The sequence below is a fragment of the Adiantum capillus-veneris genome, chromosome 19 (genome assembly GCF_014529385.1).
Source record: "Adiantum capillus-veneris isolate H3 chromosome 19, ASM1452938v2, whole genome shotgun sequence".
In the NCBI taxonomy this organism is placed as follows: Eukaryota; Viridiplantae; Streptophyta; class Polypodiopsida; order Polypodiales; family Pteridaceae; genus Adiantum; species Adiantum capillus-veneris.
The window spans coordinates 126,227,686-126,243,146 of NC_140949.1; the positions used below are offsets into that span (position 1 = coordinate 126,227,686).

General features: G+C 43.6%; 1 protein-coding gene across 3 annotated transcripts in view; it reads right to left on the reverse strand.

The window, feature by feature from the left end:
• Positions 1 to 1,023: 1,023 nt before the first annotated feature.
• LOC147434819 (uncharacterized) overlaps positions 1,024 to 15,461 on the reverse strand; it is a 50,660-nt gene continuing 36,222 nt past the window's right edge. For all 3 annotated transcript variants that reach the window (XM_086491235.1, XM_086491236.1, XM_086491237.1), the window contains exons 5-8: positions 2,821 to 2,923; positions 2,618 to 2,736; positions 2,346 to 2,546; positions 1,024 to 2,285 (exon numbers count right to left, since the gene is read on the reverse strand). In XM_086491235.1, the coding sequence (XP_086347361.1) occupies positions 1,446 to 2,285; positions 2,346 to 2,546; positions 2,618 to 2,736; positions 2,821 to 2,923 (1,263 nt within the window). In that variant the 3' untranslated portion in view covers positions 1,024 to 1,445. The remainder of the gene's footprint in view (positions 2,286 to 2,345; positions 2,547 to 2,617; positions 2,737 to 2,820; positions 2,924 to 15,461) is intronic.

Genomic DNA, 15,461 nt, shown 5'->3' on the forward strand with positions numbered 1-15,461 from the left:
GGGAAGACATTCTCTTTTCCTTATTTAGAGAGAAATGAAATGAAGTGATAATTACTGTCTTCAAAAGGTCAAAATGACTTGAGACCAAACCGATACAAGCTGGAGAGAGAGAGAGAGAGAGAGAGAGAGAGAGAGAGAGAGACCCTAACAAATTAAAAAACCCAAGCGAACCCCAAAAAACAGCAAAAAACGACTTAAAAGCAGCAAAAAACTGTTGAAACCCTAAAAAACTGCAAAATACAATGGCTACACCCTATAAAAACAGCAACAAACAGTTTCAAAAGCCTATAAAGCAGTTAAAAACAGTTTTAAAACCTTTCAAAACAGCAAAAACCAGTTACAAAACCCTAAAAAACAGTGTGGAGAGAGAGAGAGAGAGAGAGAGAGAGAGAGAGAGAGAGAGATTTTTTAACGTCTGTGGAGAGAGAAGAAGAGAATTTTAACGTCATAGGAAACTATCCCAAGAGACCTTAGAGAGAGAGAGAGAGAGAGAGAGAGAGAGAGGGTCTGAGCTGCAGACCTGCTGTATATACAAAGAATTTTTACCTTCATAGGAACAATCTCGAGAGACCTAAGACTATTTGACGACTCTTGAAATCGAAACCTATTACGAGCGAGAGAATTATCCACGCGAGTACACATTGGAAAAGTTAACAATTGCCCCCATGGACGTTGCAAACTTCAAATGGTAACACTCTTGTCATGCAAACGCAGCATTATGGAAGAGGCGATAAATCTTTTACATCCTAAGTCTCATCCTCTAAATACTTTAGAATGTTGTACAATGTACACTAGGTATTGTTGATCTGTGCTCAAATTTTTAACAATGCCATATCTAATCATGAGCTTTAGCACATCAACTCAGTCATGGATCAGGTTTTTGAAGCTCACAGACCGAAACCAAGAATCAACACACAGATTGTTGACTTACCACAGAGAAGGAAACCAAAAAAGGAAGTACACACAGAATAAATGGCTCCACCCAAAAGGAGTTAACACATGATTAGACCAGGAACGCCAATAAAATGTGGAAGAAAGTTTCAGTCAATTCAGAATCTTGATGAGTATTAAATCTTTTCGTTGAGGGTAGAGCCATTCCAGGCTCTTAACAAGGATTAGCTCTGTTCTGAAGGCCTCCAAAAAATCCCTCATTTACAAATGCCATGGCAAAAACTTGCACGACTTATTTATTTACTGCTCTTTCAATCATGTTCAGCTTCCTCTAGATATTGCAATCTAGGACCAAACCATTGGCCGTCCCTGTACATCGCTTGACATTCAGAGTTTGTGGCTACAAGATTCAAATTACCTTTGACCATATACAGACCTTCATATAAGACAGGAAATGGGAGTAAGAAACAAGGATGCTTCTCTCTATTTCATGGTTTGTTGCCACGCCAAGACGCCGCCCTACTTCGTTATTTGTGAAGTGGCAGTAGCCTTCATCACGTTTCAAGCTCACTTTCAAGGTCTCGGACTAAAGCTTCCATAGTTCTCTTGTAGTTTGGCATGTAGTGATCATTAACCATAGTGCGAGATAGGCGCACCTTACCATATAGTGTTCTATCAGTCAAATACAGGCCAACATGAGAGACCCTCGGATCAGACACTGCCTGCTCTGAAGTCAATGGAGCAGACGTACTCTCTTCATCTTCCCCCCCAGTTTTCTCCAGATCAAATGCCAGTAGGTGGATTATCCGACCAGGAGGAAAAAATCGGTTAAGCTCTCGCCCATGGGCCCCGCTATCCACGACAATGCAGTTGCTGCCAGCCTCAGCTGTCGTTGCAGCTACCTTCTCCTCCTCTTCTTGTGTCAATCGCTTTGCAACCTCCTCCTCCTCTTGCCTTTCTGATATACATGCTTCCCGCTGCCGGTCCAGTTCTTGCTCCAAGTGCTGGAGCAAATCCTCCTCTGTAAAATCCCCCCTACCTTCCATTTTTCCACCGATTCGCATCTCATCATCATCATCACCACTGCCACCACTTTCCTGCTCATGAATGTCTTCATGCATCCCAATGTTCGTCTCATGGTCACTAGAACCAACTGCACTTGAATCTCTAAAATCATGTCTATCCTTATCATCTACCCAGCCAGACGATGGAAGCAGCTCCTTTTTCTCGGTTAATTCATTCTCCACGCCTGAAGAGCCATTGGCAGCCTCCAAAGATACACGAGATACTACCGTGCGACGACGGGCACCCATACATGACCAGCCAGCAAGTCCAAGAGATGGGCGCGTTTTCACTACAGCTTGAACGACAGTCTGTGCTCGTTTCATCACAACCTGAAGAAGAGAACTTTGATAAGATACACAAATTTGAAACATGTATCAAGCTTTATTTACCTGTGTTCCGCTAGAAACCGGCCTCAATGCATTAGCCCCTGCTTTTGCTGCATCTTCCAAGTAAGGGTAAAGAGGTTTAGAAGCCCTTGCAATGGATAAAAGCCGATTGCTAAGAGCTGAAGTGGAGCGTAATACAGCCTTCAGAAACTGTACCCTCTCTATTTGCTCCCGAAAATCATTTACCCAGGCAGAAGCAGTGACCTGCTCAACCAAACCAGGGAAATGACTTGCTAAAACTACTTCCATTTGAAAATGTCTTTGCACTAAGTTACCTCTTTACGTAGATCATCAACAGAAGCAGCTGAGAAAGTTGGAACAAGATCAGACCCATGAACCACCGTGGTAGTAAATGGCTTGCCAGATTCGGCCAGCTCCCATGTCATACACGCAGCTGAAAGCTCAGAACAAAACAAATGCTCTTTCTGTCCAGATCCAAGAAAATTAAAAATGTACCATACAACAGATAATGACATACCAGGGGCAAAGCAAACAGAAGATACAGATGAAAACTCCTTTCGCTCCCTTAATATATATGTTAGTAGAGCAGCTGTGCCACCTCCCAAAGAATGCCCAACAATCTGCAGATAGCAATCCAGTCAGTCACACAATTTGGAGACTATGAGCACGCCCCACCCCCCCCCCCCCCCACCCCCATCTTTTTCCTCCCTTTTCCCTTGGCTCACTTTACCCTGTTTTACCAGTTACTTCGCGGCATTCCACCACTGTCATCAACTTATGCACAATGGGAGGCAGATTCTTACACAGCCAACTGTAGGACACCCTCAATCACGTGTCAAGCGCAGACTGTTCTGAATGTTTGCTAGGAGCCTTTCTCACAAGTCCCTTCGCTAACTTCTAAAAACCATGATCTTTGTGAAAGAATTTATATTTATCTATGAAAGCCAGACATTTCTATAAGCCATCTCGACTCGCATAGTTACCAGGAACGGGAAAACGGAACGGGAACGCGGAACAAAATGCCATTCCCTGTTACGGGTACTCACGTTTGAAACACGGAACGGGGATTCGGAACAGGAACTTGGAATGGGAACGGGGAACGGAGACCTGAAAACGGCCATTCCCTGTTACTATGATCTCGAGACACTGCTCTAGATACCCTAACATTTTGTCACTCTAGAAACCCTGATTAGCTATCTGGTCCCACTTCTCTGGAGATTGCCAAATCTCCTGTGTACCAAACTTTTAGGGTCTAGTTTATCTTTTAGACTTTGTTTGTTGTTTTAAGTGTGCTGGAGCATAAAAAAAAGAGCCTAGGTACTATAAGAAAACCCCTTGAGGTTACTTGGAGTGTATGCAGAGGCTGAAGACTTCTACAAGGAAACTTACTCTTGTATCCAGCTGTTAAAATGCGTCACCTCAGAGCTGCACCTGCTAGAGGACGTAAGGGAAGTTTTGTAGCTGTGCATGGCCTATGTGAGATAGTTACTTTCATCGGGACACCTGAGCCATGTTTGCTTAGCCATGTACTACTGGCACAGTATGCTTTCAGCCCGTCAGCCCCAGTCAGGACCAGATTTGGTCCAATGTGGAGGGGGCGCTCAGATTTTGGTCAGTTACTCTTGATATTCCTCCTCTCTCCCACTATGTGGGTCGTGGACCGTTATGAGGGCAGTTGGATAGTATTAGTCCCTTACCAGATCCATCTTGCACACATGACATGACACAAGCCATAGTCATAGATAAACGAGCGCAGAGAGCGGACATCACGCTCACCTCCATGTGCATGATAGCTCACAAATGAACCTAGGGTCCTATTTATAGGAACCCTAACCACAGCGCCATGTGCACACTTGGCTGGACATAGCTCAAGCGGTAGATTTAGTTTGTAAGATACAGCACTAATCTTCTTGATAATCTAGAATGGTCCACAATATCATCTAAGAATCCTTCGATACATCTAGTACACCCACATCCCTTTTTGGAGGTGTCATGTGCACATCTAACCCTATGTGTACGTGGACAAGCTGTTCCTACTTCTAGGGTTTAGGATAGCTTAGGAAGTGTTCGGGCACCTTTGTGAGCCTGTCCGCTGGCCGTGCATGTCCAAGCACTTAAGAGTAGTTGCATACCCTCTAATTGCACAACAACATGACCATTAGCCTCAGTGCCCAATACCTAGCATGAGCATGTTCTGCCATTGCATATGAACCATCACTATAAGTCACTTTATTATTAAATGACTCTTGGAGTTCCCAAAATCGTGGAGCCTTCTTTATGCTGCTCGACCTAGCATGGGGGAGGTATAAAAGCAAGCCTAGCGTTTGCAGTTTTGGCAAAAGACAGATGAAGGCATCAGTGCACAAGTAAAGAAGTGCAACAGAGCCAGCCCTTCCAACGTTTTCTCAACAATCAGCCAGCATTTTTGACCTCAACGTTTTCCCTGGCCTCGCGAGAACCCGCATCCACCGATTGCAGATCCTCGCCAGTTTCCCCGTCAAGACCTCAGATCAGCCATCACTTTCTTGTCCCAGGCCTCGTGCCGGCACGGCGATAGTAGATCAGCCCGACACCGTCACAGTAGCAGATCCAGGACGGTAGTTGTCAGATTTTAGCCTTCAGTTTTCAGCCTCCTCGTCATCCTAGTCGTCGACATAGTCATCATCATAGCATCAAGACCATCGTACCAGACCTTTGTGCAATCTAAAGCAAATACTCATATACCTTCATAAGTTCAGAATAGTCTGAACTCACGAATTATAAGAGGGAATAAAGCACTCGTAAAACTATAAAAGCAAGGGACACAAGAAAAGAAAAGAAAAACAAAAACAAACAAACAAACTAAATCACTTAGTTTGCTACGAAACAAAACTAGATAAAACAAAACATTATTAACTTAAAAATGTTTTTAGAAAAGGCATGTGTAAAATAAGTTGACGCAACTTACTTGGCTTAAAACAAGTACTCAACTTTAAGCAAAAAAGTATAAGACATCTTAAAAACTTAATCCTAGAAATCAAACTTCACACAACAACTTCTAAAGGAACACATTCTTAAGTCCTTGGGTATACTAAATACGAAATCGAAAAATGAATACTGCTACAAACCTACGAAGAGCTAAGAACCAAACTTGACAATATGTGATCTCAACTTCGCTGCTTGTCCAAACAGGAAGAATAAGATTATCACCTTTATCATGCATAGCTTGGACAACAGCTATGACATCCCTACTCACGTCGTCAATGTCCAAGAGTAGGTGCAGGTTTATATAGAGGTCATTCATGCTTTGAACGTACTCTACAAAACCAACGAGCTGAGTTTCTATCACCCTCCGGAGGTGATGGGCATACTCAGCCATGATAAAGGCTAGCATTTGTCAAGCTATAGTAAAAATACTAGAAGCGCTAAAGATCAAAACAACAACATAAGGTGTTATTAAATCAAACAATAAGTGGGCTTTTTAGCTGTCCACTTCTATTGAATTTACTACTGATTATCTTGAACATTCCAAAGGAAGAAACATCAAAAATATACTTACTACGATGCAAAAATGAACGAACCTTTTTCATGATTCTTTTGAATGAGTATCCTTTTTCAACTAGTAAAGAAATAAGATGGCAAGATTGAACAACAAAAGCAGATTTACTAGAACAAAGACGAGAAAATCTAAATAGTTGAGAGCAAATGACACCGTACTTAGCTAAAAGAGACATGTTCGAAGAAATGTGAGGCATACGGATGATATTTAGATTGACATATTCTGGTTCAAGACGCTTATCATAGATATCTACTTCTAATCCCAAGGGGGTCTGAAAAATCTTAAGGTCTAAAAAGGCACAACAATCACTATTTGTGGTACATTTAAGTTCACAAAACTCCTTGGGATAAATTCCTCCGCCTACTACGGATCTCGAATTCAAGTACATAAAATCTTGAAAAGAAGGAACGTCAAGGACAAAAAGATCATCTACAAAACGTCTTACATTGCATAACTTGTGCAAAAATATTGGGTAAGTGTTAGCAAGGACAAGACGCTCCATAAAATCAAACTCGTAAGTAAAAAGATAGAAATTAGCAAGAAAAAAAGCACAATTGGTGCCCATAGAGATACCAATTGTTTGCTTGAAAAGAGAGTCGTCGATGGTTATATATAGATTGTCCAAAAGAAAATCTAACCAAGATATGATGTCAATGTCATCTACAATCCTGGTGAATCTCCTTCTTCCTTTGTCTACATCTACATTCTTACTTTTCAGCCATAAATAGTCAAAGTTCAAGGCTGACTTTTCTACTACCAATGCCTTGTACCTATCCTTCTCAAGCTTGTACGCAAAAACCTTTGAAATAAGAGACTTGACTCTAAATTTAAGGTCCTCCAAATTTAGCTTCGTGTATGGCGTTGTAAAGTCAAAAGTTTGGAGACATAAAGGAGAAGATTTCTCCTTAAAGCTTCTTAAAGAGTTCAAAAACTTTAAAACAGGAATCACACCTACTGAATCATTTAAAATCCAACTTGAATCGGTAGGTACGTCTGCTTCCTTTAGCATATTTTTCCACAATTCATTTACGCTAGGTAAAATGGCTTTGAAACAATAACTAAGCCATTTGGAAACCTCGGTCAAAGAGGTGTTACAAGAAGCAACAATAAATCTAGGCTTTATAGGGTTCTTGTGGAACTTCCAAATGGTATATAAAAAAGGTAATTTAAGCTGGCACTTAAAACCAAAAGACTTACAAAAATCTTGATGTTTCAAGATAACCTCTTGCATTGAAAGATCACAATCATTGTAAGTCTCAGAGTTTACTTCACCTAACAAGCATTTTAAATAGAACTTTTTGCACGTAACAACAAAGTTATTAGAGCACTTATCTACGTAAGAGATTACAAAATCACGATGAAATTTCCTAAGAGCATCACGATCAGAAGAAGATAAGCTATTCCTTCCTGAAGAAACGCTCCGAGAGCAAGATGCTAATTCAAAGAAGCTTTCTTGAGGACTACAGACTTCCAATGGGTAAAAATACCTTGAACTCCTAAAGACTCCTCAAACTTTACTACGAAACTAGAAATTCCTTTTTCTATGGCTTTGAGAAGGCAAGAGTCATTTGAGGAAGGGAGCCTATATTTAGTACCTCTTGAGAAAAGGTCTTTCAAGGAATCCGAAGAAAGGATAGAACAATCGACAGTAACTACATGACCCAAAGCACCATTTCCGCAATAGAGGGGGGGGCCCTTGGAGGGGGGTTTGGGACCCCATCTGGTCTCCCTCTCTCTCTCTCTCTAGCACTCTCATTCATAGTTTGCATTCCACTCTCGTGCTTTGGTCATTGCACATTCTCTCATTAAGTCAAGGAAGGCTCTCCCTTACCGTCAGTAAAAGGAACCTTGAGCACCCACTGATCACTCATCCTGAGTCATACACCATCATTCACTAGTTTCTACACGAGGAGGATTGTTCCCCGATTCTCCCCCATCCCCATCTACGCCACGGATTGAACCAAATCCTATGGAGGCTTTGGTTAAGTCGATGATGGAGATGATGCTACAACAAGAGGTGCAACGCGCCGCCATGGAAGAAAGAAGGGCAGCCATGGAGCATGAGCACGAGCAAGCGCGCTTGGCGGCCGAAGAACGAAGGGCAACTATGGAGCTCGAGGTGAGCAAGCACGCGAGGCTCAAAGCTTAGCGGGCAAAGAGAAGCGAGCGGCTATGGAGTTAGAGCGAGAGGCGCAGAGCGACCAACGTATGTAAGAGTTGGTCCTACAAGTACTCTCCTCCAAGTCCGAGCCACTCAAGGAGGTTGGCGATTTATCAGGTAGCACAGGTAGAGATGCAGATTCCAACAACCCAATCACTGAGAAGTTGACGTTTAGCAAGTATGATCGTAAGATAGATGCTTCTTTGATTCATTCTTGGTTGCATCAATTTGATGCTTACTTTGCAACTGTCAAGAAAACAAGTAACAGTAAAGTTTTGACTGTTGCCATGTACCTAGCGGGTGATGCCGTTAATTGATATCAAGCTTGGCAAGAGTCACAGATGCTAAGCATCTTGAGCATGCCGAGGAAGGCGTACCCCTCTCTTTCAGTTGGGTCGAGTTGGGTCGACTTCCAAGACAAGCTTAAGGCTCGCTTCGTGCCACCTCAGTACCTTGATCGGTTAAAAGAAGATTGGTGTGGCATTAAGCAAAATGGATCCCCTGTTATGTCTTTTTCTAACCATATTTTGCAGATTGGCGTTCAATTGTGTAAGTCAGATGAGGATCGCAAGGAGGCTTTCCTCTTTGGGTTAGACGAGTACATCAACTTCAATGTGCAAGTTTTCAGCCCTAAGGACTATAATGACGCCGTCAAAATCGCCTTAGTACTAGAAATGAAGCACAACAAAGGCAAGCCGAAGGAGAACAAGTCGAGTACTTCGCGAGACCAACCAAATGGTAAGCACGGCAAGACCATTGGTAAGAACGACGGTCTCACAAACAGGGTGACGTGGCATATTCAAACCGAACACACACACACACACACACACACATTCTCTGTCACGTGACACATCCAACCCTATGTGTCCGTGGACAAGCTACATCACGACAAGGGTTCCGTCAGTCCAATCAGTCTAGATTAGCAAGTGTTCTAGCACTTTTGTGAGTCTGTTCACAGACCGTGCATGCCTAGGCACTTAGTGTAGATGCATATCCTCTGGTTGCACATAGCATGATCATAAGCATTCCCATCAGAATCCTTCAGGGGGATTTTCCAGTGCATTTAACCTATTTTCCCTATTTTTGACATTTTTCACTTATTAATTTAAGTGACTTTTGTTGGAAAGTAGGTAGGGCAAATTGAGTAAGTTTGTATAAAAGCAAACCTAGGCTAGCACTATCTGGCAGAAGAGCAAGGAGAACATAGGCCACAGGCAGCAAGTTCCCTCTCTCTCTCTCAGCAAGATCCCCTTGGTGGCGTTTTCCCTCCAAGCAAGAATCACAGCCCTAGCGTTTTTCATCAACAAGCAGCATCACCAGAAGACTTCAGCACTTCGCGTTTTCAGCAGGCATCAGCATCGCCATAGCCTCCCAAGCCTTGGCGTTTTCATCAAGACTTCCTCGCCATACAATCTCAGCCCTGGCGTTTCCAAGATCCCCAAATCGCCCCCCTTTGCATAGCGTTTTCAGCAGATAAAGCATCAGCAGAATTTCAACCTTTAACAAGCCTAAGAACCAGCAGATTTCAGCCAGTAGAAAGCCGCCTACATCAGCGTTTTTGGTTCCCGCAATTTCAACCATTAGCGTTTTTGGTTCAGCAGCAGATTTGCATCAAATTTCAGCCAATAGCATTTTTGGACAGCAGGACAAGAGCATCAGTTTTCGGCCCTTAGATCGGTCTCGTCAGCCCCGTCGTCGACATCGGTCTAGCCTAGACTTGCATCAATCACATGCATCCACTTTGCCAATTTGTGCAATCAATAGTAGACCACTCTCGCCAACGAGAGTGGGGCCTTCCGAGGAGGGTTTTACAACGTCTCTAGTGTTGTATTCTCTTCTCTCTCTATCTCTCAGTCTCATACACTTTCACGCACAGTGTCCATTCACTTTGTTTGTGTCCATTGCACTCTCTCATTAAGAACGGAAGGCTCTCCCTTCCATAAGAACAAAAGGAACCTTGAGCACCGTTCAAAGCACTCATCTTGAGCAATGTTCAAACATTCATTCCCTTGCACCTTACATTGGTATCAGAGCTTTGGCAGTGTTCTGTATCATTCAAGGAAAGAACCACAAGAACCATAGAAATTTTTTTTTGCTTGTTGAGGTCGCACGTAACCCAAGTCCTCTTCAGCATGTCGATTCCAAATCGTGTTTTTGAAGAGTGACAGGAATCCAATAAAGAAGGGCTTGTCCAACCTCCCCTTGTGCCTCTTTTCACTCATTGAGAGCGGACCGTGCACTTAGCGGCCGGCCAATCGACATGAGGTGGAAAAACGCGACCTTGGTGTAAGCGCAAGGCCGCCAAGGGGTGCGCCTGCAGAAAAGAGCAAAACTCGGGTGAAGAGAAGATCCTTCTCTAACACAGATTGCAAGCGAAAGAAGAACCGCAAGAACCGCAAGAACTCAAGAACCTCAAGCACCGCAAGAACCTCAAGCACCGCAAGAACCCAAGACCCACAAGAATCCAAGTTCCTCGTGAACTTAAGAACCCAAGACCACAAGAACCCAAAAGAACCCACGACTTCAGCGGATGGTCATCACTCGAAGCGGAATGGATACTTCGCTTGGAGGTAACGAGCATGAGAGAGGCGAAGAAGAATTTTCCCCACCAGAAGGTTTTTCCGACCCTCCCCCTTCCCCATCTACGCCAAGGATTGCACTAACTCCTATGGAGGAGTTGGAGCAAATGTTTATGAACAGGAAGTTAGGACGCGAAGCAAGAAAAGCAGAAAGAACGGCAGAATTTGATCGTGAATGCAAAGAAAGAAAAGCAGAAATGGATCGCAGACACGCAGAAAGAAAGCTGAAAGAGAAGCAGAAAGAAAGAAAGACAGCCATAGAGCGTGAGCATGAACAAGCGCGACACATGCAAGAGTTGTTGCGACTCTTTTCTCAAGTGCAGGCACAGATGCAAGAGATTCGGGGAAAGGAGACTCTCTCGGTCTCGTCTTCTCCAAAGCATGATAAACAGGAATTGCATGATTATGATAAGCATGATGATCTGAATGATAATGATGAGCATGATGATTTGGATGACACTGACAAGCATGATGATTTGCATGATCATGATGTGATTTCGCACAAGCATGATGAGTTGCATGAAGATGATGTGATTGTTCACAAGGATGATGTGTTAGTTGATACTTTCTCTAGTGAAGCTAACCTCATTGCAGATTCGATCAATCACGAAGAACCGATCTTGGCTCTCGAGCCTAGGTCCAAGGAACCCCCTCAGGAAGAACTGATCTTGGCTCTCGAGCCTAGGTCCAAAAAACCTTTACAGGAAGTACAATGTGTTCAAATGATTAGTTAGCACGCATTATTCGAATGTTTCATTCGTGATCGTTTCCTGTATTTTAGTCCGCGGCTTTATGTGATCCCTTTTCCTAGGCATGACATATTGTACGTTGAGCACGTTTCACTCATGAATGAGCACGGATGTATGCAGATTTTTCATGAAAAACTGAAATGTATGCATTCAAGGACGTCACATTCCATGTCTCTTCTTTGGCATGACATATTTGTAGAAAGAGCACATGAAAGTATGAGCACCAGGCATGGGCATTTCCGTTGTAAATTGCCACAGTTGATTACTTTAGATCAGAAGAGAAAGATTCGATCTCATTGTTTGCATGTTTGTGGTGAACGGTTTGCACTCTGTCTCTTTGTTCATCTACATTGCATGCACAGTCTATTAGGACAACATGATTTTTTCCAATCACTTTACATAGAATAGGTATGTTCATGGTTTTGTGTTGGAAATGGTTTTAGGAATTTTCAGCCATGGAGATTCTTGAAGAAAAAGGAATCATGACACTCGACAAAGTTGAAGCATTGAAGGAGCCACACAAGACTTTGTGTCGCTTTCGGCGCGGCCCAAAGAAGCAAGCGTTGCAGACCTTTATAAAGTTCAAACATTCATTCCACTGCACCTTACATTCTCGCCCAACTAGAGTGGGGCCTTCAGAGGAGGGTTTTACAACGTCTCTGGTGTCGTATTCTCTTCTTTCTCTATCTCTCACTCTCATACACTTTCACGCAAAGTGTCCAGTCACTTTGTTTGTCTTCATTGCACTCTCTCATTAAGAACGGAAGGCTCTCCCTTCCATAAGAACAAACGGAACCTTGAGCACAGTTTGGAGCACTCATCTTTAGCAAAGTTCAAACATTCATTCCGCTGCACCTTACATTCTCTCTTGCAGTGACGGAAGCCCCCGGAAATCACGTTGAAGGCTGACGTGGCAACAACATACGAAAAGCACTGCACGGAAGTTTGTGTTTAGCTCTAGGAAAAGTTTAGCGTTGGGAAAAGCTTACGCTGAGAAAAAAACTTACGCAAACTTTGAAAGATGCTTTATTGAACGCAAGAGATAGAGAGAGTTAGAGAGCTTTAATTTATTAAAAGCTTGTTGCTTTATTGTCAAAGAATGGCTTGAGAGATAAAAAAAGATGGAATCTGCTTTATTTTACTAAGCTTTTGAGTTTACCAGCTTTTGGGCTCTGCTTTTAGCATCCCTAAATATGTGAGCAGGCCTCTCACAACTCAGAGCATCTGGACGCAGAGTCTGAGTGTGAGCGCCTGCCCGCACTCTTGTACTTTCAACTCAAATTAATACAAAAAGAAATACCGAAAGGGGGCCAGTCTTTGGGGCCAATATCTCTAGGCACGGAACTCCGTTGGGCCAGTGTCGAATCAATTGTGAACTGTGTACTGTTTTAAAGTGGTTATTTTGTACTGTCGCAGTAGATTCTCGACTTGGAGTGTCCAAGTCTGTTTTACAGAAGGTAATTCTTCTCTCAATCTTCTTCTACACCTAGAGCACAGAAGTCTCACAATGATGATAAAGACAAGTCTGAAACTAAACTCAAACTTAAACAGCAATCTCGACATCATTCGAGCTCAAAAAGTCGACTGACTTTCCATCCTGAAACCTGCACTAAAAATTAGGGTTAGGTTCCTTCCATAAGGTCGTAGCCCGCCACAGCATGGTCCATCAGCGCTTGGACAGACAGTGTTTCCTCTGGCGGCGATGGTAGTCTCAAGACATAGCAATCACACTCGACCTCCAAGGTTATCAGCTCGAGAGGAGACACCTACTGAGAAATGTCAAGAAATTTCAAATTATAATATGCTAGAGTTTCCATGGCAAGCATTTCAAGATACCCCACTCTGCCAGAAGTTGCACTCCGAAGGAAGATGTCAGAAACCATATAACTCCAGGCAAAAATTTCTTCAAAGCTTGCCAAGTCCTTGGAGTGTGCGGCTTGGTAGCTATAGACTTCCACCATTGCATGGCAGTGCCTCAGAGAAAAATAGCAACTCGAAACAAATCTTGGATCCTTCTCTTGCAAGTGATCTTTATGGCTTATGCCTTGTAAGACATGAGCGGTGAAGACGGGGAGTACCCGATGCGCAATGATGAAGTAAGGGTGGGAGTGGCTAATAAGTCCGGGGTCGGGACCCGAAGATACTTCAAATAAAGTTCCAGTAGCCTCTGGTTTGCTCTGTTTACTCGTTTATAGGTATGCTTTCAGAAAAGCACACGCTTGATGCTCTAATATCAGACGAGCACCACCTGCCAATGTAAAAGAACAGACTGAACAGACTTTTAGCACTTCAATAACAACTGAACTGATAGAGAGAGAGCACACGCGACACGAAGTGGCAGAATTCAACCCCAGAGAGTATTGGCCCCAAACCTTGGCACCCCTTTCGGTATTTCTTTATATTACTTGAACTCAATACAATGCCGATACTCCATCCTATGCACCTCTCACGGAGCATGCCAGAGAATGAGCCCTTTGCACTTATTTTGTCACGTGACACATCCAACCCTATGTGTTTGTGGACAAGCTACAGCATGACCAGGGTTCAATTCAGTCGAGTCAATCTAGAATAGGAAATGATCTGGCACTTTCGTGAGTTTGTTCGCAGACCGTGCATGTCCAAGCACTTAGATTAGATGCATATCCTCTGAATGCACACAGCATGATCATCAAATTTCAATCAGAACCCATCAGGAGCATTTTTACAGTGCATAGACCTATTTTTCCTATTTTTGACATTTTTCACTTATTATTTTTAAGTGACTTTTGTTGGGAACTAGGTAGGGCAAATCCAATGTAAGGTGCAATAGAAGTGAATGTTGAACTTTGCTCAAGATGAGTGCTCCGAACTGTGTTCAAGGTTCCTTTTACTTACAGAAGGGAGAGCCTTCCGTTCCTTTGGGGAGAGAGTGCAAATGATCACAAACACTGTGAATGAAGGTGCTGAAACTGAGAGATAGAGAGAGAAGAATACGACACCAGAATATTGTCAACCCCTCCTCCGAAGGCCCCACTCTCTATGGCGAGAGCGATCTACTATTGATTGCACAAATCTCTACAATGCTCGGACTTGCCGACGATGAGGACGACGACGACGACGAGACCGACTGAAATCTGAAAACGCTAATGGCTGAATCTGCAAATCTTTATCTGCTGAATTCTGACTCTATGTCGATGACGATGTCGATGGCGACGATGCAACGACGACGAGCTGAAAACGCAGATGCTGAAATCTGCGTTTCCTGGGCTGAATCTGCAAACTGCGCGGGATCTGACCGTACGGCGAGGATCTGCTGCGGGAAGGTGAGATCTGCGAGGTTCGGGACTTGTTCTGTTGTGTCTAAGTGCTGAAAACTAAAACGCTGGTACTTGTGGGGGTTCCGTCGCGGTAGATCTGCAAAACGCTGGACTGCCAGGATGATGCAAAAACGCTAGGGCTGAAAACTGATCTTGCGGTGGAAATTTGCTAACGCTAGGGAAATCTGTTGTCTACTGTGAACTCTGCTAACGCTAGGGCTGATCTGCTGTGCAAAAACGCCAAGGTTGGTCTGTGGATGCAAAAACACTAGTGTCTCTTGCTGAAGCAGAAAACGCTAGGCTTGCTGGGGGTCTTGCTGAGAAGGTGCCTATTGAACCGAGTTCCTGCTGCCTCTTCTGCCAGAATTGCTAGTGCTAGGTTTTCCTTATATAGTCACTTACTATCAAAGCTTTGGCAGTGTTTTGTATCACTCAAGGAAAGAACCACAAGAATTTGTTTTTGCTTGTTGCGGTCACATGTAACCCAAGTCCACTTGGGCATGTCGATTCCTAATCGTGTTTTTGAAGAGTGACAGGAAACCCAAGAAAGAAGGGCTTGTCCAGCCTTCCCTTGTGCCTCTTTTCACTCACTGAGAGCGGACCATGCACTTAGCGGCCGGCCAATCGACATGAGGTGGGAAAAAGCAACCTTGGTGTGAGCGCAAGGCTGCCAAGGGGTACACCCGGGGAAAAGAGAAGAGCTCAGGTGAAGAGAAGATCCTTCTCTAACACAAATTGCAAGCGAAAGAAGAACCTCAAGAACCTCAAGACCCTCAAGACCTTCAGGACCCTCAAGCACCTCAAGACTCAAGACCCTCAAGAACCCAAGAACCCG